General features: G+C 40.3%; 3 protein-coding genes across 4 annotated transcripts; 2 read left to right on the forward strand and 1 right to left on the reverse strand.

Moving 5' to 3' along the window:
- Positions 1 to 1,625: 1,625 nt before the first annotated feature.
- Positions 1,626 to 7,342, forward strand: LOC103478469 (uncharacterized). Its single transcript, XM_008432359.2, has 2 exons — positions 1,626 to 1,837; positions 5,307 to 7,342. The coding sequence occupies exon 2, from the start codon at positions 5,352 to 5,354 to the stop codon at positions 6,876 to 6,878; it is 1,527 nt and encodes a 508-aa protein (XP_008430581.1). The 5' UTR covers positions 1,626 to 1,837; positions 5,307 to 5,351; the 3' UTR covers positions 6,879 to 7,342.
- A 1,695-nt stretch (positions 7,343 to 9,037) lies between these two features.
- Positions 9,038 to 16,950, forward strand: LOC103478468 (zinc finger protein 616). Of its 2 annotated transcripts, none has more exons than XM_008432357.2 (3): positions 9,038 to 9,161; positions 10,990 to 11,113; positions 12,275 to 16,950. In XM_008432357.2, the coding sequence occupies exons 2-3, from the start codon at positions 11,000 to 11,002 to the stop codon at positions 15,581 to 15,583; spliced, it is 3,423 nt and encodes a 1,140-aa protein (XP_008430579.1). In that variant the 5' UTR covers positions 9,038 to 9,161; positions 10,990 to 10,999; the 3' UTR covers positions 15,584 to 16,950. The 2 variants fall into 2 exon arrangements, with proteins under 2 accessions (XP_008430579.1, XP_008430580.1); XM_008432358.2 differs by lacking the exon at positions 9,038 to 9,161 and adding an exon at positions 9,174 to 9,343.
- Positions 16,951 to 19,106: 2,156 nt separating this feature from the next.
- On the reverse strand, positions 19,107 to 20,348 carry LOC103478467 (trypsin-3-like). The gene is made up of 5 exons (XM_008432354.1): positions 20,214 to 20,348; positions 19,978 to 20,134; positions 19,625 to 19,878; positions 19,414 to 19,550; positions 19,107 to 19,331 (listed from the first exon to the last, which is right to left on the reverse strand). The coding sequence occupies exons 1-5, from the start codon at positions 20,251 to 20,253 to the stop codon at positions 19,182 to 19,184; spliced, it is 738 nt and encodes a 245-aa protein (XP_008430576.1). The 5' UTR covers positions 20,254 to 20,348; the 3' UTR covers positions 19,107 to 19,181.
- Positions 20,349 to 21,514: the final 1,166 nt, after the last annotated feature.

Consider the following 21,514-nt stretch of genomic DNA (forward strand, 5'->3'; position numbering starts at 1 on the left):
CAGTCCATAGCTTCAATGCCTTCATCTTGCAGGAACTGCTGACACACTCCAAGCCACATGAGGTCTAGCATTGTCCTGCATTAGGAGGAACCCAGGGCCAACCGCACCAGCATATGGTCTCAAGGGGTCTGAGGATCTCATCTCAGTACCTAATGGCAGTCACGCTACCTCTGGTGAGCACATGGAGGGCTGTGCGGCCCTCCAAAGAAATGCCACCCCACACCATTACTGACCCACTGCCAAACCGGTCATGCTGAAGGATGTTGCAGGCAGCAGACTGCTCTCCACGGCGTCTCCAGACTCTGTCACGTCTGTCACATGTGCTCAGTGTGAACCTGCTTTCATCTGTGAAGAGCACAAGGCGCCAGTGGCGAATTTGCCAATCCTGGTGTTCTCTGGCAAATGCCAAGCGTCCTGCACGGTGTTGGGGCTGTGAGCACAACCCCCATCTGTGGACGTCGGGCCCTCATACCATCCTCATGGAGTCGGTTTCTAACCGTTTGTGCAGACACATGCACATTTGTGGCCTGCTGGAGGTCATTTTGCAGGGCTCTGGCAGTGCTCCTCCTGTTCCTTCTTGCACAAAGGCGGAGGTAGCGGTCCTGCTGCTGGGTTGTTGCCCTCCTATGGCCTCCTCCACGTCTCCTGGTGTACTGGCCTGTCTCCTGGTAGCGCCTCCAGCCTCTGGACACTACGCTGACAGACACAGCAAACCTTCTTGCCACAGCTCGCATTGATGTGCCATCCTGGATGAGCTGCACTACATGAGCCACTTGTGTGGGTTGTAGAGTCCGTCTCATGCTACCTGAGTGTGAAAGCACCACCAACATTCAAAACTGACCAAAACATGAGCCAGACAGCATAGGTACTGAGAAGTGGTCTGTGGTCCCCACCTGCAGAACCACTCCTTTATTGAGTGTGTCTTGCTAATTGTCAATGATTTCCATCTGTTGTCTATTCCATTTGCACAACAGCTGGTGAAATTGATTGTCAATCAGTGTTGCTTCCTAAGTGGACAGTTTGATTTCACAGAAGTTTGATTTACTTGGAGTTATATTGTGTTGTTTAAGTGTTGCCTTTATTTTTTTGAGCAGTGTATATCCCTTTAATTGTTCCATTATTTTTGTCACATTAGTCATAATCTTAAAATAGGTTTTATGTGATAGACCAACAGAGACGATTTCACAATTAAGTGAAACAGAAAGGTACATGACTACATTTTCTGGAAACAACATTTTTAATTTTACATTTACCTATATATATTTAAAGTTACCTATATATATTTAAAGTGGTTAAAAGAAAATGTAGATGTAGTACAGATATATCAACAACCATTTCTTACACCTTCATTTGTTATGGATATGAAAGGTTTTCAGTGACTGGAAATTATAAGGAACCATTTTTAAGATTTTATGAGAAGCTTATATTTATGCCTAATTTTTTTTAGTTAGTGGATGACTGTCTCTAACTTTTCTGGATGTCATGTCAAAAATAATAAAAATTTCCTCAAAGATTTTTGTGTTACCAAAGTATGCTTTACAGTATTGAGACACATTTAGTCAGTCTCAAGTCACCCATGATAAAAGAAGGAAGTTCTTCAGCAGATAGGGGGCGGTAAAGCCAAGAAAACCCGGATGTGAATGTAGAAGAAAATACGTTTTCCCCCCTCTCTCTTGTTATTCGGATTGATTTGGAGGGCTAACTATCTGCTACTTGTTCGTGTGTAGCACCGGCAAGTGGGCCAAGTTCTTACTGTCTCCGGAAACAACAGAGAACAAGCTTTTTTACTGTTTCAACCCAAAGATATGACACATTTTTGATTGACGTTAACCTGAAGGTAAGGCGGTGGTAGCATCCGTGGTCTGTTTGATGCTAATGTTAGCATTGCAGGCTAATAGCAAGACAAGCCCGCGTTTAACAAAGTAAGGCGGTGAGTCGATTAAACGTGTTTAATGTTGCAGGATTTTCTTTTTTCGCATTATTACAGCGAATTATGTTGAAATACTCTGCTAGGATTCCAGTGGCTCCATCTTTTATAGTTGCAGCCTGTTTAGTACATTGTAATTATTTGGACGAATAGTTAATTCGATGTTCGTGAGTTGCATTATCTTTTTGGATGATATGCAACATCATATTTAGAAAAGTACCCAAAGCCATTTTCCGCAATTATTAATCGTTTATTATCTTGAATATTCATTTTTGTAAGCAGCGGAAAATGATAATAAAACTGTTATTAAAAATGAAGGTTTCCCAGTTTTACCCAGCACTGAATTTAGTGAAGTTTTATTTTTCTAGAATGATTTGAGTGACAAGAGCTGGAACAAAAGAAAGAAATCCGCTGAAGTTACTGTTAATGTTCATGTAGAAAAACCATAGGAAGGGAGAAGGCAATGGACATTAAGATCAAGGACGTGTATTTTTCTAATCTCCAATTAACTCGAATTCAAAGATGTCTTCAAATACGTTTACAAGCAGTGGTCTAGAATTGGTGTTATAAAACAGGAAATAAGTAGGTATGGTGGGGTTTTTTTGTCATTTTTCCAAAACAGTTGTATTAGGTCTGCACGATATTATGAAAATATGCAATTCTTTTGGTGAACGCTACGACAACGATACAATACAACTAAAATTTATCTAAAACCAGGTGCATGATTTATTCTGCTTACGATTTATGGTGAGCAAGGATCCCAGATATTTGAGTCCATCCAGCTACTGAAAAATATATAACTATTTCCATTCTAACTAAGTTTTATTTAAAACGGTGCTTTTAGTTTATTGTCTTTGTATTGAAACAACTTACTTTCGATTTCTTTATTACTCTGCCACCTTACCAACTCTAACATTTTTATGCTACGTTAAACGACGAACTCCACTCCTCGCCCCAATTACTGCTGGAGATGGGCACCAGCCCCACCTGCGAGGAATCACGGGGTGAACAATGGATGGATGGTTCAACAAGTGTCACCAAATGTATTACAGGCATAGATGGACTACTCTTAAATAGTTGGCAAACATTTAATGCAGTCCAGACAGTTCTTCTCATTTAGCATATGTTTTTTTTTTATTGCAACAATAAACATGCAATATCTTGTGCAGCCCTATTTTGTGTGTCAAAACAGACAATTTTAATAAAAGAAGAATTAAATGAACTGAGATCGCGTGTGTGGGTTTCAAAACATGGTTACTGTGTTTAAAAAGCCACAATTTTGGTTTCATTTATGTTCATGAATTTACTTTAAAACCTTAAATATTACACTGAGCCGGTGAAATAAACATAGAAATTGTTTTTAAAAAATCTTTGACTTGATCTGAACTTTACTTAGGCTAAGGAAGCATGTGTTCTCCCTCCGGGTTTATTCTTTCACTTAAAGTTAAGTGATCTTTAACAACCCAACTATATGGTGGAGTAAAGAAAATCTTATCAGGTAAAACAGTTTTATCAGACCAACATTTTAACAGTTGGAAATTTGACACCCTTTCTTTCTTTTATAGATATCTGGGGGAACAAAATTAGATAGTCAATAATTTTCTGTGTTTATCAGTGTAAATTCTCAAAACTACCATTTAAAATGTGTTTTTTAGTGGACAGAGTGAAGCCAGGAGCAAATCAACAATCCATTGTAACACTTTATTTGAAGGGGTGTGCATAAGACTGACATGACACTGTCATAAACATGACATAGCATTTGTCATGAACATAAAGTGTTTATGAATGTTTATGACAGTTGTCATGAAGTGTCATTCGGTAAATAATGACACTTTTAATGCAAAGTTGCTCTAAAAGTTGCATGAAAGTCCATTAAAAGTGCCAACTTTGCATTACATTGTCATCATTTACAAAATCATGCAAAGTTGGCACTTTTAATGGACTTTTGGAGCAACTTTGCATTCAAAGTATCGTTATTTACCGAATGACACTTCATGACAACAGTCATAAACATTCATAAAACTTCTTTATGTTCTTGACAGGTGTTACGTCAGTCTTATGCACACCCCTTCAAATGAAGTGTTACCCAGTCCAGCTTATTGAGCAGAAGCACCAGCAGTAGACCCGTTGATCTAAACATGTTTATTGTTTTTTATGGACTACAATCAACCTGCATGTAGTTACAGCAACAGGTTGTAGTAAATAAGCCAGTTATAAACGACAAAGGGTGTCATGAGCTAATCTATGCGCTTAAAGAAATGTGAAAGATTTCAAGAGAAGGAACAGAAGACTTAGCAGAAAAAAGAAAAAAACTAATCAATTTTATTTTCCTTGACCATGTTCACTTTTTTTTAAGACAAATTGGGTTTGGGCTAATCTTCCCTTCTGATTTTTGATAGCTCCAGTTGACTGTAGATAAAACATAGTTTCATGGTCAAAATCGAAAACAAAAATGTACATCATCATGTTTTATTGAAAACAAAGCAACAATGGCTTTATTTTTCATACATGGATTTAAGCAAAATTTTAGAAAATTTGTGTAGCCGCCTCCTTTCAGCTGCTGACCAGCAGCATTTCATTTCTTTCCAACTGCAGCTATTGAAGATCCTACTATACCACAATACAGTAACTAGTAATAGTAGTTGATACCTCAGACATTTTTTTTGTCAATCTCTTTTCAAAATTTGACAGAAGTGAATCGTGAAGAAAATGATTGCCTGTCTCGCATTAGAAAAAACCCATCTTGATCTTTGAGACTGAAGTGAAAATATTCTGAACTGAAAAAAACAAAAGTGGATCTTTTTGGAAGACGTGCGTCTTGTTAAGTCAACAAACCTACCCCAGGATTACACATAAGGAACACATTGACTGTCCCATATGGTGGTGGCAGCATTATGATCTGGGGTTGATCTGATGCTTTTGGACTTGGATACTTTGTTGTAAATTATTTTTGTAATAAAAAATCTTGAGGGTTAATATCTGGCAAACACAACCAGCATGCTAACTATGAGTGATATAAAATACATAAAATAAAGGTTTGATTAAAGTCCGGACTAAACTCTGGATAAAAGACTTTTTGTATTTATTTGTCTCTTAAAATAATTTCTTTAACTAAACAATAATGTGTAAAAAAGTAAGCTAAAAAGTCAGAGGGCAGGATCAGATAAGTTTATACTTATGTCTACTTCCTTTTCAGTTACCTAAATATGTTGAGTATTCGCATTGTGAATGGGAATATGTGTGAAATAAATAAACTACGCTAAACATGCGTAACAAATTAGCAAAAAAGTAAAAAAATATATATATACTGGGGGAAATATTTTTTCATAAGCTGTATTGTTATTTTTGACGTGCATTAATTATCTGTTTGACTTTACAGGAAAGGTGTTCTTGCAGACTCCACATCAGCTGTGATCACACACATATGCCCAGCCTGATCATGGAGCGCAAGAGAAAAATCCTGCAGAGCATGCTCGAGGATGGCAACACCATAGACCTGACAAACTCGGGCCACTTCTGCTTCAGCTGCGAGCAGATCTTTGCCAATCAGAAATGCCTTGAGGAGCACGTGTGTCCCCTGGCGAGTTTCATCTGCTCCTGTGGAACGGAGTTCACCGAGTACAAAGACATGCTGGAGCACAGCACTACACACGAACCTGGGCATCAAGTGCTCGATCATAAAACCATCCGAAAGCGAAGGATCGAGAAGTACAGGGAAGAGGAGGAGAAGCTGAAAAGGTTGCAAGATGGTGAGGTTGTCTGGAAGGCACCTAATGAGGGCAGTGTACCCTCAGTTTCCAAACTTCAAGTACCCAATACTTCAGGTCTCGCTTCTTGTGTTTCTACACAAGCGGTGCAGATTCCGCAAGTGCCTGAGTTGCTTTCAAACCCTGTCCCCCAAGTTGCAGCCGTGCAGAACATCTTCGCAGATGTTGGTGCACCAACCGTGGACCTTTGGACGCTTTATCAGCCCGTTGTACTTTTGCAAACAATGACAAATTTCAGACAGACACAGCCATACACTTGTGGTAAATGTGAGCAGGGGTTCATGTCAAAGGTGGCCCTTGTCTCCCACTACAGCTCACATGTGGCAGATAAAGTCTCTGGCTGCATAGGATGCGGGTTGCTGCTGTCGAGCAAAAAGCTAGTGCCTCGATTTCACATTTGCAACTCCAACAATCAGAGCAAGTATCGACTCATCACCGCGAGACCGTTGAGTTACAAGCCCCGAAGTGGAGCCAATCCTAAAAAGAATCAGCCTTCCCGTTCGCCTCAGGTTGCTTTCGCTCAGCAGCTGGAAAACCAAAATCCAAGCGCAGCTGGAAAGAGGAGTCGGCCACTTCTGGCCGCGGTTGCAAAGAACCAGAACATCAGAACATACAACAATAACACCAACCGAGCACCGAACATCACTGCTCCTTTGCAGTTGAAGAGTCAGAATGCCACTGCGTCCAAGCCTTACTCTGGTGTTTCCATCACAGCAAAGACTCCAAACACTGGCGCGTTCAGTCCAGGTGCTCAGAGGGATCGCATCAGTCCTGTCGCGGCGCAGAAGGCGTCTGAGGACCCCTCGTCGCAGAGCAACTTCACCTGTCGGGTCTGTCATCTTCCGTTTGAAAGCGCCCAGCGGCTCCAGAGGCACAAGTGCGTCAAGGCCCAGGAGTTCATGGCGAAGCACATGATTGGTGGCAAACGAGATTACAGAATTGTAAAGGTAACACCAAGCGCCCCGCAAATGAACGGTGAGAGAAAGCTGGGATTTCCTCCCGTTGCCAGCACAAAGAAGCCCCAACACACGGCGGTCAGCGTGGAGAAGGGGAAGGCGTCGACCCCCGTCAACGGAGGCGCAGGAGCAGAGTCCGATGATGACTGTTTCATTGTTGAGAGTGGACCTGAAAAGCCAGCTGAGGTGATTTATCAAGTAACCTCATCAGTCCCCATAAAGAGTTGACTAGTAGTGTAGTGCGGCACTTTATGTTTGCATGTCACTGTTTTACGTTGACTACCAAGAATCAACGTATTTCATCACACAGGGACTACATGCTTCTGAGCTTTCCTCAAACTGCTTTAGGAGTAGGGAACTGTGGTTCAAATGCTTCTTTCATAAGCCAGCTATCTTTTTCTAATAAAGTAAATGTTCATGTAGATGGTTCACGAGTTTGAAGTTGCTCCCCCTCGAAATGGGAATTTGTGTAAATTAAGTTCAGCTTCATGATATGTGCGCGTGGTTTGTCCACTGTAGATGGGGAAACCAGGTGCTGTGTAAAAGTTCTGTTTTTTTAATCAGGTTTTTAGTCAGGTGAGTTTGTTGTTGAAGCTGTGGGACTGAAATCCTTATTCCTTGTGTGTTCCTACCAGCTTTGTCGGAGTTTATGAATACAGTATATGATGTAATAAAGTATATTTTCAAACTTGTTTTCTTTTTTTTCCTTCTTGGAAATATGCAACTTGTACTGGCAAGGCTTTCTAATAAAAACATAGTACAGACAAGCCCAAAATTATTCGTACCGCTGTCAGATTTAAGCACAAAGAATTTTAATTTTGCCAACATGCTTCCTCTGACTTGAAGTACTTTTACCAGTTTGGAGTGGGCCAGCCATCGCCCAATTTGAGTGTGATTTGTGGGGAATACTTTAGGGTTAGGGTGATGGCCAGAAGGCCCTCCAAACCCCTAAGACGTGAGGCTCATCACCAAAGATAACCTTTGGGAACATGCAAAACGCTCCTCAGCAATTATAAGGATTTGATTGCTGTAATGCCAATGAATGCCATAAAAAATTTAATATTATTATAAAGTGTATAGATAATCAATGTCATGCCATTTATCATCAAAATGTAAATAAATGTTTCTTTTTTTAACAGTTTCATCTTTTGAGTGTTTCGCTTGCTGTCACAAACATACTCCATTACATGATTATTCATTCTGTTCTTACATGAATAATTTTGGGCTTAAGCGTTTGTACACAGTTAATCTAAATTTGTCCAGATGCCAGGAGAATAGTGAAATGGATATTTTCCAAACTTCCGACTTCGAAGTAAATATCAGCAGTGTTATCCCTTGAGAAACGGGCAGGTAATAAAACGCAAATAGAGTAACGTTTTGTTGTCAAATGTTCAGTTTATTTTTTTTTTTAAAACTGTTTATAATAACACAATTATTTAAGTGCTTACACCTTTAAGTGAGAGTTGTAATTGCTGCTCTTGTCCACTCACATTTCGGAATAACCCCAACCCAACTGCACAAGTTCTCCAGCAGAGGGAGTAGCTTGAAATAAAACACAATTGTGATTTAGCAAAGTAGATCGTCATCAATGCGTTTATGAGGCATTCACAGACTGCTTGTGAAAGCATCATTACACAACAAGCGCCAGTGTAAATACCAAATAAATTACATTCGGAGAGCTGGCGCTTGAATGACTTAATTTATTTTGTTTAATATTGTAATAACGGAAAAGTTGGGCTGTTTGGAAATACAATTAGAAATTTGGCGAACAGCATGAGGTGCCGGGAGAAAAAAAAACGTGTTACTTATGCTTACAGAACTAAACAGCATGTTGTCACTACTTTAGTTATCTTTGTATGATAGTAATATTCTATAATATATGTGACGAAAACAAAAACAGAAAAATCTGGAGAAGGGAAAATACCTTTTCACAGCAGTTATACACAATTCTTGTTTTACTTTGTTGTTTTTAATTCCACATTGTAAGAAATGAATGTTTCCAATGGAAAATTGAAAGACAAAACGCAATGGCATTCATGTGTATGATGAGCGTAGGCAAACGTCAAATCAAAACTTTAAATACCATAAATCTCAATTTAAACTCTATATCAGGCGTTCCGTTTATTCAGACCCAGTGTTACATTGGAGGCATTTGCACACTAAACATTTTAATTTGTATCCAAAATGTTAGGGAATATATTCAAAGTAAAACATATTAGTGTATGCTGTTATTATTATTCCTAAAACATACATTCCGGTCAGCGTCTTTTTAAATATAGCTGTCTAGTTATTACTCTGTTTTGTCAAGAGCCTGTTGTAGTATTCCCCATTACTGTGGAAACATCTTGGGATTTTGTGCATTTTTTGCTAGTCCTCTAGGAGAATAGTCCTATTTCCGACGGAACGGGAAGCAGACGCTCTGTTAACCCACACAGCGCTATTAGCATTAGTCTGGCTGCTTTGTGCATGGATAACGAGTGTCGTATTGCAGAAAACTGGCCCGAAAAGAAGGTAAAGCCTGGTTCCCGTGTGCAACCCCGTGTCTGGGTCACTGTTACACCGCAGAAAGTTTCCAAACAGCCTCAGAGAGAGCCAGGTTTGAGTTAGCTAGTGCTAGCTAGCGGAGCAGCGGTTCGTGCACGCGACGCAGAAACCAATCCCGACTTGGTTTTACCCCGCGCAGGCAAAGCAGTGTAAGGCAGGCACTTTGTGTTTACCACCCATCACGCTCCACGAACCGCAGCTCTAAAATGATTCACTCACTCCTTATTGTTTATAAACAAAGTTTTGCCAGTAGACGCTGGGGTTAACGGGTTGGTGCGGTTGGCCTGCGACGCTTTAGAAAACCGAGCTAGCTAACTGGCCTACAGAACCATAGATGCCTCACATTCACTGTTGGTCATGCTGCTATTAGTTTCTAATGTTAACTGGTGTCTGGATGCAGGGGTGAAACATTACAAAAAGGCTTGGGAAACAAGTCTGTGCCATTTTGTCTGATCGGCATAAGTGGTGTGAAATATGAGACAGACACAAGTCATTGTTGGTCAGAAAGTCTCCATCAGATGTTCAATGGAGGAGAGGAGCGGGCTGATGTTAACAGCAGCTTCTACATCCGGACATGCAGTTTCCCCTATGTTTTTATATTTATTGATCATATGCAGTGCTTTGAACAAGTTACTGTGTTTTTGTTACAGCACATCTCTCCACGTGTAAATGAGCTGTTTTGGGATGCGTTAAAAATGATATCCAACTAACCAATAGAGTTGTTCAGTAAAAAGTCGTGTTTTTTATGTTTCATTTAGAGGCGCACTGATGAGAAATGATTACTGATCTGCCAATACCGATTTTATTCATGTACTATAGAAAGAGCAAACACAGTTGTTTTAAATTAACTTTATGAGCAACAGTGATTTGCTCATAGTAACATAAAATCAAACAATTTTTGTAAAATGACCCACATTCACTCTCTCAAAGCATTACTAAAAATCTACTAATAAAGTCAAATGAAATATTTTAAAATGTGCAAACTAATCCAAATGCACACTTTTTGGCATTCTGGCAAAAGCAGATGCTGGGATTGACTGACAAGTTTGTAGGTGTTTGGAAAACTGAACACCATTCAGTAGGAACAATCCACTCAGTGACACACTTGTTTTTTCACATGATTGACCCAAAAGAAGACGGATCCAAAGCAGCATTCACATAACCAAACCATGCTTCAGCCCACTGGTTTGATGCATCTGCTTCATGAACTACCGCACATGTCATAGCTTCAGTTCACTAGTTTTCCCTCAGCAGCAACTCATGCACCAGAAAGAGTTACTTTCAAAGTTACCTCTGATGTGTCATGTATCCACTTATTGGGAAAAATAAGTACATTTCGTTTTCCAGTTTGCCGATTACTGATCAGTCTAAATCAAAATTGTCGTCAGACAATTTCTCAGAGCACCTGATGCTTTCAGTGTTTTTAATGTTGCAGCTAGTGGATATCGCATACAGCAGACAAGTTACATTGAACGTTGTTCATTTTTAAGTAAAAACTGCAACCTCTATAGATGTGTAGAATAGTATATTTTATATTTTCCCCCACTGATAGGCAATGAAGAATCCTTTATCTGCTTCAGATTTATACCACCATGAACGATGATGCCCGTGCTTGTTTATCATCTTCATACGAACACAATGCAAACAACCACTTGTAAGCTGTTGACACAAACCACCACTGTGGCACTTTTTCATGCTTTTTTTGCTGCAAATTCTACATATTGATGTCAGACATTACGATTACGTTGTTCTTTGATTTTGCATCACTGCTTGTTTGTCATTTTCTTCCCTGCAGACTTCTTGCCATGGGGACTAAAATGTCGTTCGGCAAAGGAAGCGGTGATCAAAATACAGAATCTGATTTAACGTCTGCAAGCTCCCCCTGCAGTTTTGTTCACGCTCCATCAGACTGCAAGCAGGTAGCTACTGAAGGAAGAAAAAGTGCATGGAAAGCAAGAGTTATAAGAAAGTGCTGATGTTGAAAACTCGCCAGTTTTAGGAGCGCATGTCTACAGTTTTAATTTTAAAGTACACCATATTATCTCACAGTCCCAAGTATGGTACCCTGCAAAAGTATTCATGCCCTTTGAACTTTTAAATATTTTTTCCTCAAACACTAACATTTGATAGGGTTTTTATGTGAAATACCAGCTAACGGTATTGTGTAATTGTGAAATGTAAAATTAAAGCAATTAGATGCCTGTTTTTTTTTTTTTTTTAGAATTAGAGATCTAAAGGTGTAACGACCATGGCATTCATATTCACCTGAAGTCAGTATTTTTTAGAATCACCTTTCCCTGGAATTGCATTCTAAAGTTTTTTGAAATTACCAAGAGCAGTTTTCAATATTTCACACAAATGTTCAATTAGATTTATATCTGAACTTTGACTGGGCCATTTTAACACATAAATATGCTTTTATGTAAACCATTCAGTTGTAGCTCTGGCTTGATATTTAAGTCAATGCAGTGCTGGAATGTGAATATCTGCTCCAGTCTCAACACTTGTTGCTTCTAACAAGTTTACTTTATTTGTAGCCTTATCCATATTTCTGTCAACTTTAAAAAATAAAAAAAACTTAGCTGCCTCTGCTGGGAAAAAATGGATCCCCACAGCATGGTGCTGCTGCCACCATGTAGTGTTGCTTATTATATTAAGGCCTTATTCAAGGCTGGCTATAAATATAGTGAAAGAACAAAATCAGAAGAAGAATAGGGAACAACAAAGTATGAATGGAGTTTTTTGTAAAACCTTTACTGAGGTTCTGCAGCAGTTTCCCTTTAGATATGGAGCACAAATGCTAAAAAATATTATCATTTTAGGAAAAAAATGTTCCAGTGTGGACAGAGCCTAAATGTGGATAAAATACATTGTGGTTTCTGGTTGTGATGTGTGGCAGATTGTGAAAATGCTCGGGTGCGATCAAGTCTTTTGCATGGCTTTGCATTATTAGCTTACTTGTTTATCTGCATGCTGTAGTCACATGAGAAAGATTAAAGTGCATCTTAAAGTTGTTTAATTTTTTTGGAGAGTTTTCCAACCAAACACATTAAAGCCTCTTTTCCCTCATTATTCAACAGACACCTGCTGGTGAGAGGTGCGGAGAGGACATGAGTGCGACAGATCTGAATCAGTCTGCTCTAAGAGAGTCAGAACACAAGGAGTCTGACGTCCATACGAGCTCTACAACTGCAGACCTAAAATGTCAGCCAAGTGAGGACGCGTTGTCACAAGTGGGGATGGACAGTGGACCTCAGCTGACCTCTGTGAACTCTCCAACATATAAGAAAAGGGCCAAACGAAGACGTGGGAGGCATGTTAAAGGCAAACAGACTTTGACTGAAGAGAAAAAGGATTCAGAGGCTGCTAGTTGTGATACAGATCAGCATGAGGACGTCAGCGCCACAACAGCTTTGTCAGCAGCTTCAGTCAACCACATCACTGGTGATTCAGACCATCATATAATCAGTGGATCATCTCAAGATGAGAAATCAGGTTCGGACGCCGTCCTGAGTGACAAAGTAGATGGTGAGGTCACATTGCAGGTAAGAAGAAGAGGACGGCCAAAAAAATCAGAATCTACAGCTTCCCAACAAACTGCTCCAAAGCTACCCACACCCCGTCAATCTAATAACCTCGGATGGACCCTGAGGAGTAGAGGAGAGCAACACCCTTCAACAGAGAACGGAAACCCTGGCAGCAATACTGACATAAGGATAACAGAGGGGACTTCTACAGACTACAGTAACCCGATATACAATCATGGCATTAGAAGGAGAAGAAGGACTAAGCCTCTGGTTAATGAGAATGTTCCAGCCAAAGTGGCAAAGTTGGATGATTCCACAGAGGCTTCACCTGTGTTGAGCAATGAGGCAGGGGAAGCAGAGACAGACAAACAGGTGGAACGCAGTGCTGATAAACAGGAGACTGATAGGAACATTAATGCCGAAGAGCCTTTAGTACAACAGTTGCAATCCTTTCCAGAGCCAGAGAAGAGTCCTGAAGAGGATCTGAACAGATTAGATTTGTTAGATCCCTCTCAAACGGAAAGCTCTGATATAAAGACGTCCTCGAGGACAAATGGCAGAGAGGAGTCTCAGTTACAAATTCCTAATTCATCTGATCATCCAGATCATCTGCTCTCTGCAGATGCGCAGAGAGCAGAAACCTCTGGCATGGCTTTAGAATCATCCTCTGAAAAAACACTACAACCTATAACTGTGAAATCTGAGAATATTGAGATGGAGGTTAATGCTTTACCTCCTGTGTCAGATAATCATGCCTCTCAAAACAGTGCAGACACCTCAGTTACATTACCAAACAGGGCTCATACAGTCTATAGGTGTAAGAAAGGTGGCAAAAGAAAGAGAAGAGTTTTTAAAGTTCCCACAAGCAACAACCATGTAGAAAAACAGGAGGCTACCCCCGAAGTTGAACAGAAACCTGACTGTGGCAATGTGAAGACAGAAGCCAACTCGGATGTCAACGATAATATTGTTTATGTTAAAAAAGGGGGCAAAAACATGCTAAAATGTGGCTACTGTGGCCGTCTATTTAAATTTCTGTCTCAGTTGATCGTCCATCAGCGCATTCATACAGGAGAGAGGCCCTTCAAATGCACAGAATGTGGGAAAGGTTTTACCAAAAACTCCAACTTGAATCTCCATCTCAAGATGCACCTAAAGAACAACATGTATCAAAAATGCCAGCTGTGCAAAATCAGAGTCTCCATCTCGCAGTTCACCGCTCATATGGAGACACACACACAGGGGGTGAACGAGCCGGCCCTTATTTATCCCAACAGGAGAATAGAAAATCTAAGCCAACCCAGAAGCATCAAGAGTGCCCAGGAAATTCAGAATGAATTTGAGGAGAAAAAAAGCAGCAAAACATGCCAGTACTGCGGCAAGACGTTCCCATTCCAGTCCGCCCTCAAGCGACACGTCCGCATCCACACGGGAGAGAAGCCCTACAAGTGTGACATATGTGGCAGAGCTTTTGGGCAGTCTTATTTCCTCCGTGTGCACGAGCTGACGCACTGGACTGTGAAGCGCTACAACTGCACCCGTTGCGAGAAGTCCTTCTCCCACTACAGCAACGCCAAAAACCACCCGTGCAAACCGGTAAGCGGCAGCAACGACTCCCAAGCCAACAGACGCATAAAGCCGCTGCTGACGTACACGTGCTACATCTGCAAGAACATTTTCGAACACCTGCAGAACTTCAACAATCACATGAAGGAGCACACGGGCACCAAGCTGTTCCGCTGCTTGTATTGCGACAAGCTGTTCAGCGTGATGTCTGACTTCGAAGCCCACCGGAGTCGGTGCGCAGCGGAAAGGAACGTGTTCAGCTCAATAAAAGAGGAGGAGATGATGTCAATGATTCGTTACAGAGTGCCTTCGCATAGCACTTCGAAATGCAACAGTCCACCTTGTGTTGCGCCTTCAGATTTTAAACCCCAGAAAAAACAGCAAAGCATTGTTCGCAAAAGACGCCCCGCTCACTTAGGCAAGCCGCTTCAGATCCCAGTCAGCCCCGCTCTTCCTGTCTCATATGTTGTCTCAAGGCTAAACAAGTTGGATAACAGATCCGATCCCAGGAAATACTTGTGTCCGAGCTGTGGGCGTCAGTTTCGGCACATGGGCAGGCTCCGGGCCCACATGCTCACCCATTCTCCCAACCAGACATTCCCCTGTACCCAGTGCGGAAAGACGCTGGGAAGCTGGAAGAAACTATGGATTCACCAGAGGGTCCATCGGCAGCCAAGTGGCCGTTTCACGTGTCCCCAGTGCGGGCAGGGTTTCCGATTCGCCAGTTCTTACAGAGAGCACATGAATCAGCACCCCGACTACCACTGGATCAAAGAGAGGCCGAAGAAAGTTTCACTGCCTTATCAGTGCGAGCAGTGCACATGTAGCTTTGGGACTCTTGATCTGCTGTTCACCCATCAGCTCTGCCATTCGTCAGTGCTAGACCTACGCAAGGAGCCAAATTTAGTGTTGCTCACTGACCCTCACAGTTCTCAGTCGAGAGCCAAAATTGCCCCACCTAGCGAATTTGCACCCTCAGCTGGCAGAACTAGCTCTGTTTTATACTCTTCACAAAAACACCCAGATCTAAATCCTCAAATGCAACCTTTAGACGTAGATTATTCTACTCATTGTCCCAACAGGACACATTTAATTGGCACCAATAAAGTTAAAGAAAATGGCCCCGGAAAACCTTCTGCACCCCTAAAACATGTGAACTCAACCTGGACTCAAAATACCAGCAAATCAAACAAAGACTCCTCAGACAGTTTAGAGTGTGCTGTGTGTGGAGTTGTATTTCCTGCAGTCTCAGACCTATTTCACCATTATATGGACCACGCAAGAGGCCTGGTTTAAAATAATGCATTTTAAACGTATGTCAGTGAGGTAAGACCAGTGCCACTGAAAAGACCAGTGCCACTGAAAGGTTGAGGTTAAGAGTTTACATTGAAGGAATCATAGGATAATCTACAGACACCAGCTTAAATTTAGAAAGATGATCATGTATGATTCTTCCCCTTTAACATGAGATCTGGAAAAAAAGATGAACACGGTGTAAAGCTGCTTGTGCCATGGGCCAGTTAAAGCCATCAAGGTGTACTGAGGTTTTAAAAAAGTTACATCTTCATAACATATAAAATTTTACATCACAAAAAAGAAATGGGGCACAGTGTTGCTCTTGAACGGCCTATGAGCCATTTAAAATTGTCTCTCTGTTTTTTTCGTACTGATAAGTACCCATTTGGTTGTTTGGGGAATATTCTCTTATGCTATTTTGTTTGTTTTCTTAATACATTGATATTTTTACACAAGATTGTCATAGAGTCTCGTATTCATGGAGACAAGCCCATACCTAATTATTAAAGCTTATTCTGTATATGCGCCTTACCTTAGTTTATCAACATAGTTTCTGTTAGCTTGAGCAAACTACCTGAAAACCTTTAGATGTGGAGCTATAAAACTTTAAAATTGCTCAAGTATGCCTAAAACTGTAGCTGTGTGTCAGAAAAGCATGTTGGATTATTAGTGTTCTGGGTAGATGAGTTACTCACCAGACTCAGAGATTTAATACTGGGATTGGATTTGTGTCTAAAGAATGTGTTTGGGTACGCATAAATTACTCTAAATAGGAAAAGCATAATACCCCCCCAAGAATCTTCCTCTTGATCATCAGGAATTTAATAATGGCTTGAGAAAGTTTTGTTTTATGTGCCTGTTCTAAAATAACATGAGCTGTTTCTGTAAGCATTCTACTTTGAATTGATGGATGGCTGAATATTTTTCCTGACAGTCAGTTGCAGAGGTGCAATGGATCGTGAAATGTCACTGTGAACTGAACATCCACCTGGTGTTTTCTGACCTCGGTTTATTTCTATGGGAACAATCAGAAATGAAAAGAGATTTGGTCGCAGACACTCATCAGTATTTTCTAAGATTTTAAAACTGATTACCGACTTTGTACATGTTCATTATGATGGATTTCAATTTGATAATATGCTGATCAGTACACTGGCTGATAAACATGCCCCTCCTGTTGTATCTGAGCTCTCGCAGAACATTAATGTTTTGCTCCTTGTCTTGTTGCCTTGAGTATTTTGGAACCATGAAATACAGTTGTTTTTTTTTAAGAAACACATTTTGTTTTGTTGTACATAAATTTATGCTCTAGTTTCTCTTACAAATAAAGTTTCTTTTTCCACATAAAACTGTCTTTTTTAAGCTTATGAAACTTTTATTTTCTTGAAGATGAGAGGAGTCTTGACTCCAACACATACAGTTATTGGAATCTCTGTAAAAGACGTGTAAAGTGTCTGAAAAAGTAAAGATGCTTGAACATTGCAGGATTTAATATTTGGCTCTTCATCAGAAAAACAGATACAAAACATAAGTCCTGGAATGTGCAGATCTTTTTATTCATTCAACACAAATTACTGATTGAGTTTGCTTTTATTATAACTTGCATACAGTTGGTAAAATAAGTATTAAATGCATTGAGGCGTTGACATGGATTCACACCAGTCGTCAGTAGCAACCTAAGAGATCTATGAATTTAAGGGTATTAGAAATTCGAAGTATTGAAACTGCTAAAAATTTTTAAATGTTTTCTGGAAAAGCCTTTTAAACAACTACTAACGTCAAGACATGTTCTGTATGGGGAAGTTAGTCATATTGTTCTTTGGAGTGACTGACACATTCGTTCTCATGAACTCTTTGGAACTCCATAGGGTCTTTTCTATACTCCCTAAATTTATTTCCACTGATTTTTGATTATATACCAGTAAGGTGATTGAGTGAGTTTAGCAGATATTTTCCTGGTGATGTGAATGAAATCAGAAGCTGGCAAATAGAAACAATTTGCAAGTACTTTATTTAAAGTGCTTTCCCAAATTGTTGAAAAGTACAACAAGTCTAATTTAGTGATAGAAAATGAGAAAAAATGCTTGTGTGTCTATATGTACAGCGACTGTAAATACTTGATATCAACTACATGCTATTTTAAAGTAAGAATACTTGCTCCTGAATGTCTCACCGAGTTGTTTGAAATCTTTGTGTTTGTGTAATGTTCAGCCACACTGTGTACTGCGGTGATGTAAAACTAGTAATTTCAAGAGGCATTTATGATGCGTTTTACATTCTTGTGATCTTGTTTTTCTTTTTAATCCAGCTGAGCAAGAAGGTATATAACCTTAACCCGAGGCCTTCAGCCTCTAAAAACTGTACCTGCAATAGAATCCCCTTTCAGAGTCCATGTCTATTCCAGATGTTCCAAGTTCATCCTCACAACTCATTAGGATTTACCCTGGGGTTGGGCAGTCCCACCCAACCCCAGATCAAATTCCCCAACCTTCTGTTCGCCAAAGTCTTCCAAGACATAACAGACTAGTTCTGATGATACAATACACAAATTTGATCATATACCTTAAGTCATGAATCACTTGGTGTTTAAATTAACGTGCTGTTCGTTGTGGACATCCACTCCTCGCCACAAAAGAGCACTGTGCATCGTACCCCATTAGCTGACAAAACAGTTGAACGCACTCTACAGTCACTGACGTTTCTCATCAGCACATCAGAACACCCAGATGGCATCCTTACCAGGACACCATCCAAAAACACCAAAATGTCTGACTAATCTTAAATGACATTAGACGTAAAAATACAGGCAACAGGCAGAGCTTTCCTTCTTGTATCTTAAAGTACATTGAGGTTCAGTGGCCGTGCCTTTAATAAATGGCACGATGATCTTTGTCATTTACCAGTGGAAATAATCAGTAGTCAGTTTAGTCAATTATAGATGAATATTTTATGGTTTTAGAAAGTATATTTATTTTTACATTTTACTAATTTAGAGAAGTTCTTATAACTGGTAAGCTTTCTCAACAGTGGATGTTGTGAAGCAAGCAAAGGTAGAGATGTGAATTGAAGCTATTTATTGTTTGTCATATTGAAGGTTTCTTCAGATCCATCGCTGACTTTTTTTTTTTTTTACTCAGTCTAAGAACATGATGTTGCAAGTCCAGGTGTTGTAGTTGCACACGTTGCCATGACCACCGGACCTTTTTCTCATGGCACAGCTGTAACACCAGGTCACTCTGCCCTGGGGCCACCGGAGACAATGATACACAGAGGAGAGAAGACGAGGTAGGGGTCCTTACCTCCTTCTAGGAATCCGGCTCAGATTATGTTGGAGTTGTTGTATGTTACTCAGATTCGGTTTAAATTGAAGTGTGGTTTTTTATTATCTTTGGCCATACGTGATGGTAATGTTGGCATGATGTGCAAGCTGTTTTTATAATAACAGCTTTCTATTTTCTATTTTATTTTGTGCTGATTTAGAAAAGGAAATTTTTTACCCAGAGAAATAAAACAAACAAGAACATTATTTTCACCATTTATTTGTCATATTGTGAGATTGTTCAGCGTCACGACAGATCTCAATGACTTTATTCTCCATCTAGTTGGAGGCCATGGTGTTTTGGATCCAGCTGTTGTAGTTGCAGACCTTGGTGTAGACACCGGGCCTGTTCGCCTGGGCGCAGCCATAACCCCAGGACACAATGCCCTGAAGCTGACCATTGCAGACCACGGGGCCACCAGAGTCACCCTGAAACACAGAGAAGGCATGAGTTAAAGTCCTCTGAAGATGTACCTGTTTTACCAAATGCTGTTTTTTGTTCGTGTTCTACCTGGCAGGAGTCCTTGCCTCCCTCCAGGAATCCGACGCAGATCATGTTGGAGGTGATCTCTCCAGGGTAGGAGTTCCTGCAGCTGGTGTCGCTCAAGACGGGGGCATCCACGCACCTCAGAGTATCAGGGTAGTTGGCTAAAGCATCATAAATAAATATAAATATCCATTCTAAACTGCGATGCATTGTATATAAATGATGTGGCACTGACATCCAGAGCTGAGGGTGTTTCCCCATCCAGAGATCAGACAGCTAGTGCCGGCGCCGACACAGCTGGAGGGCAGGGACACGGTGGACACGTAGCTGTTCAGGCCAGCAGGGGAGCCCAGCTTGATCAGCATGATGTCATTGTCCAGGGTGTAGCTGTTGTAGCTGGGGTGACGGATGACCTTTGAGGAGTCGATGAACTGCTCTGTTCCCTCATTGACAGCGATGTTGTGCTCGCCAAGACGCACGTTGATGCGACTGCAGAGAGAAGGAAGATTGCACACGTACCCTGAAACTTTGTGAAATGTTGTAATTTTGAGTGTCTTTTAAAGCTACATCCGCAGATGATTGACTTACGACTGATAGCAGTGAGCGGCGGACACCACCCAGGAGCTAGTGATCAGGGAGCCTCCACAGAAGTGGTAGCCAGCGTTCAGAGACGCGATGTAGGGCACAGAGTTCTTCCTGCACTCGTAGCCACCAACGATCTTGTCATCCTCCAGGGGAGCAGCATCTGTAAACCAAAGCGTAAGACTTTTAAAGCCTCAAATGAATATAATACAAGATTAAATTAATCCTTGACAGAAACTTACAAGCTGCAGCAACAAGAGCCAAGAGAATGAAGTACTTCATGGTTGCACCTAATGAATCCACACACTTCTGGAGCAGATGCAGTGGGTTTATATAGAGGGGAACTCTCTGACTTTGCCGCTCTTTATCAGTCCCTTCTCTCAAGGTTTTTCCATCTAACTTGCTCAGTGATTAAATATTATCTCACCTGGGAAAAAGCCTCCTGGTCGAAGATAAAAAAAAAAACAAACACAGAATCCCTCATATCGCCTGTTTTTAAGCTGACTTGTCTAACAGTCTTTAATATGTCTGTGCACTTAAAATTAAGTATATTAAGACCTATAGTGGCTCCTAGTTGTGTATATATTCCTCTCATATTTTCCAGATTTTATCACATAAAAAAATGAGTCCATGGTTAATCACTTGAAACGTTTTTACATCATGAAGTGACATTCTGCACCAGTCAAATAAAAAATCAAACAAGTCTACTAAAGGAAAATATAGATAAATAAATCTGCAACAACTTGTTTTTTCATAAACATGTATACCATTCAAAAATGTTTGGTGAAGTACTTTTTGATTTTATTTCAGTTTTTAGTCGTTTTTGACTATAACCATGCCATGCCACTTTTTTTTGGGCAATACTTCCACCGCACTGGTTTGTATAATTTTTTCTAATCTATCAGATTGTTATCACATCTTCTCTTCATGTGACCACCCCCCCGTCCCCCCTAGAAAATTCTGCTAAATTTACTTATGAATCATCCTTACTCCATTCCAAAACTTTTCAGCTTTTCTCAGTTAAAGCAATTCTTTTGTTACTTTACATGAATTCTTCAGTGTGGAAAATAAAATCCCTTTTCATACTTTGTTTCTAGTAGACAGTAAATGTTTCGGGTCAAAACTAACTACTGTTTGGAAATGTTTATGGTTTCATTCAGTCTGACACATATTATGGTTCCATCTGATACAGCTGTATAACTACATCATTTTGAGCCTTTCAAACTTCTCCAAAACTGTCTTTAGTTAAAGAGTGTAAATCACCAGATGTCTGTTCCAATAAGACTGAATGCTGAAACTGAACTAAAAGGTGCTTAAACAAAGTATTAGTTCAGTGTCAACCCAACCTTGCAACTTGTAATAAACACATTTCTACCTCAAACAGTTTTCTTAATTTTGCAGCTGAATAATACAGTTAAATCTTGGAAATGGTTCATCTTGTTTCTTTTATTTTTACGACAAAATCTAGCAGCTTTTTATATTGCAAAATATAACTTAAGCATTTGGAGATCCAATCTTAGGGAGAAAATATGCGCATTTTGTA

This window comes from Poecilia reticulata, linkage group LG16 (genome assembly GCF_000633615.1).
Source record: "Poecilia reticulata strain Guanapo linkage group LG16, Guppy_female_1.0+MT, whole genome shotgun sequence".
Taxonomy (NCBI): domain Eukaryota; kingdom Metazoa; phylum Chordata; class Actinopteri; order Cyprinodontiformes; family Poeciliidae; genus Poecilia; species Poecilia reticulata.

Coding starts and splice junctions, on each gene's coding strand:
- LOC103478469 (XM_008432359.2), top strand. CDS start 5,352: ATGCCCAGCCTGATCATGGAGCGCAAGAGAAAAATCCTGCAGAGCATG.
- LOC103478467 (XM_008432354.1), bottom strand. CDS start 20,253: ATGAAGTACTTCATTCTCTTGGCTCTTGTTGCTGCAGCTT. Junction 19,879..19,977: donor GCCGCTCACTGCTATCAGTC/GTAAGTCAATCA, acceptor TTCTCTCTGCAG/TCGCATCAACGTGCGTCTTG. Junction 19,332..19,413: donor GAGGCAAGGACTCCTGCCAG/GTAGAACACGAA, acceptor TCTGTGTTTCAG/GGTGACTCTGGTGGCCCCGT.
- LOC103478468 (XM_008432357.2), top strand. CDS start 11,000: ATGGGGACTAAAATGTCGTTCGGCAAAGGAAGCGGTGATCAAAATACA. Junction 11,114..12,274: donor CTCCATCAGACTGCAAGCAG/GTAGCTACTGAA, acceptor ATTATTCAACAG/ACACCTGCTGGTGAGAGGTG.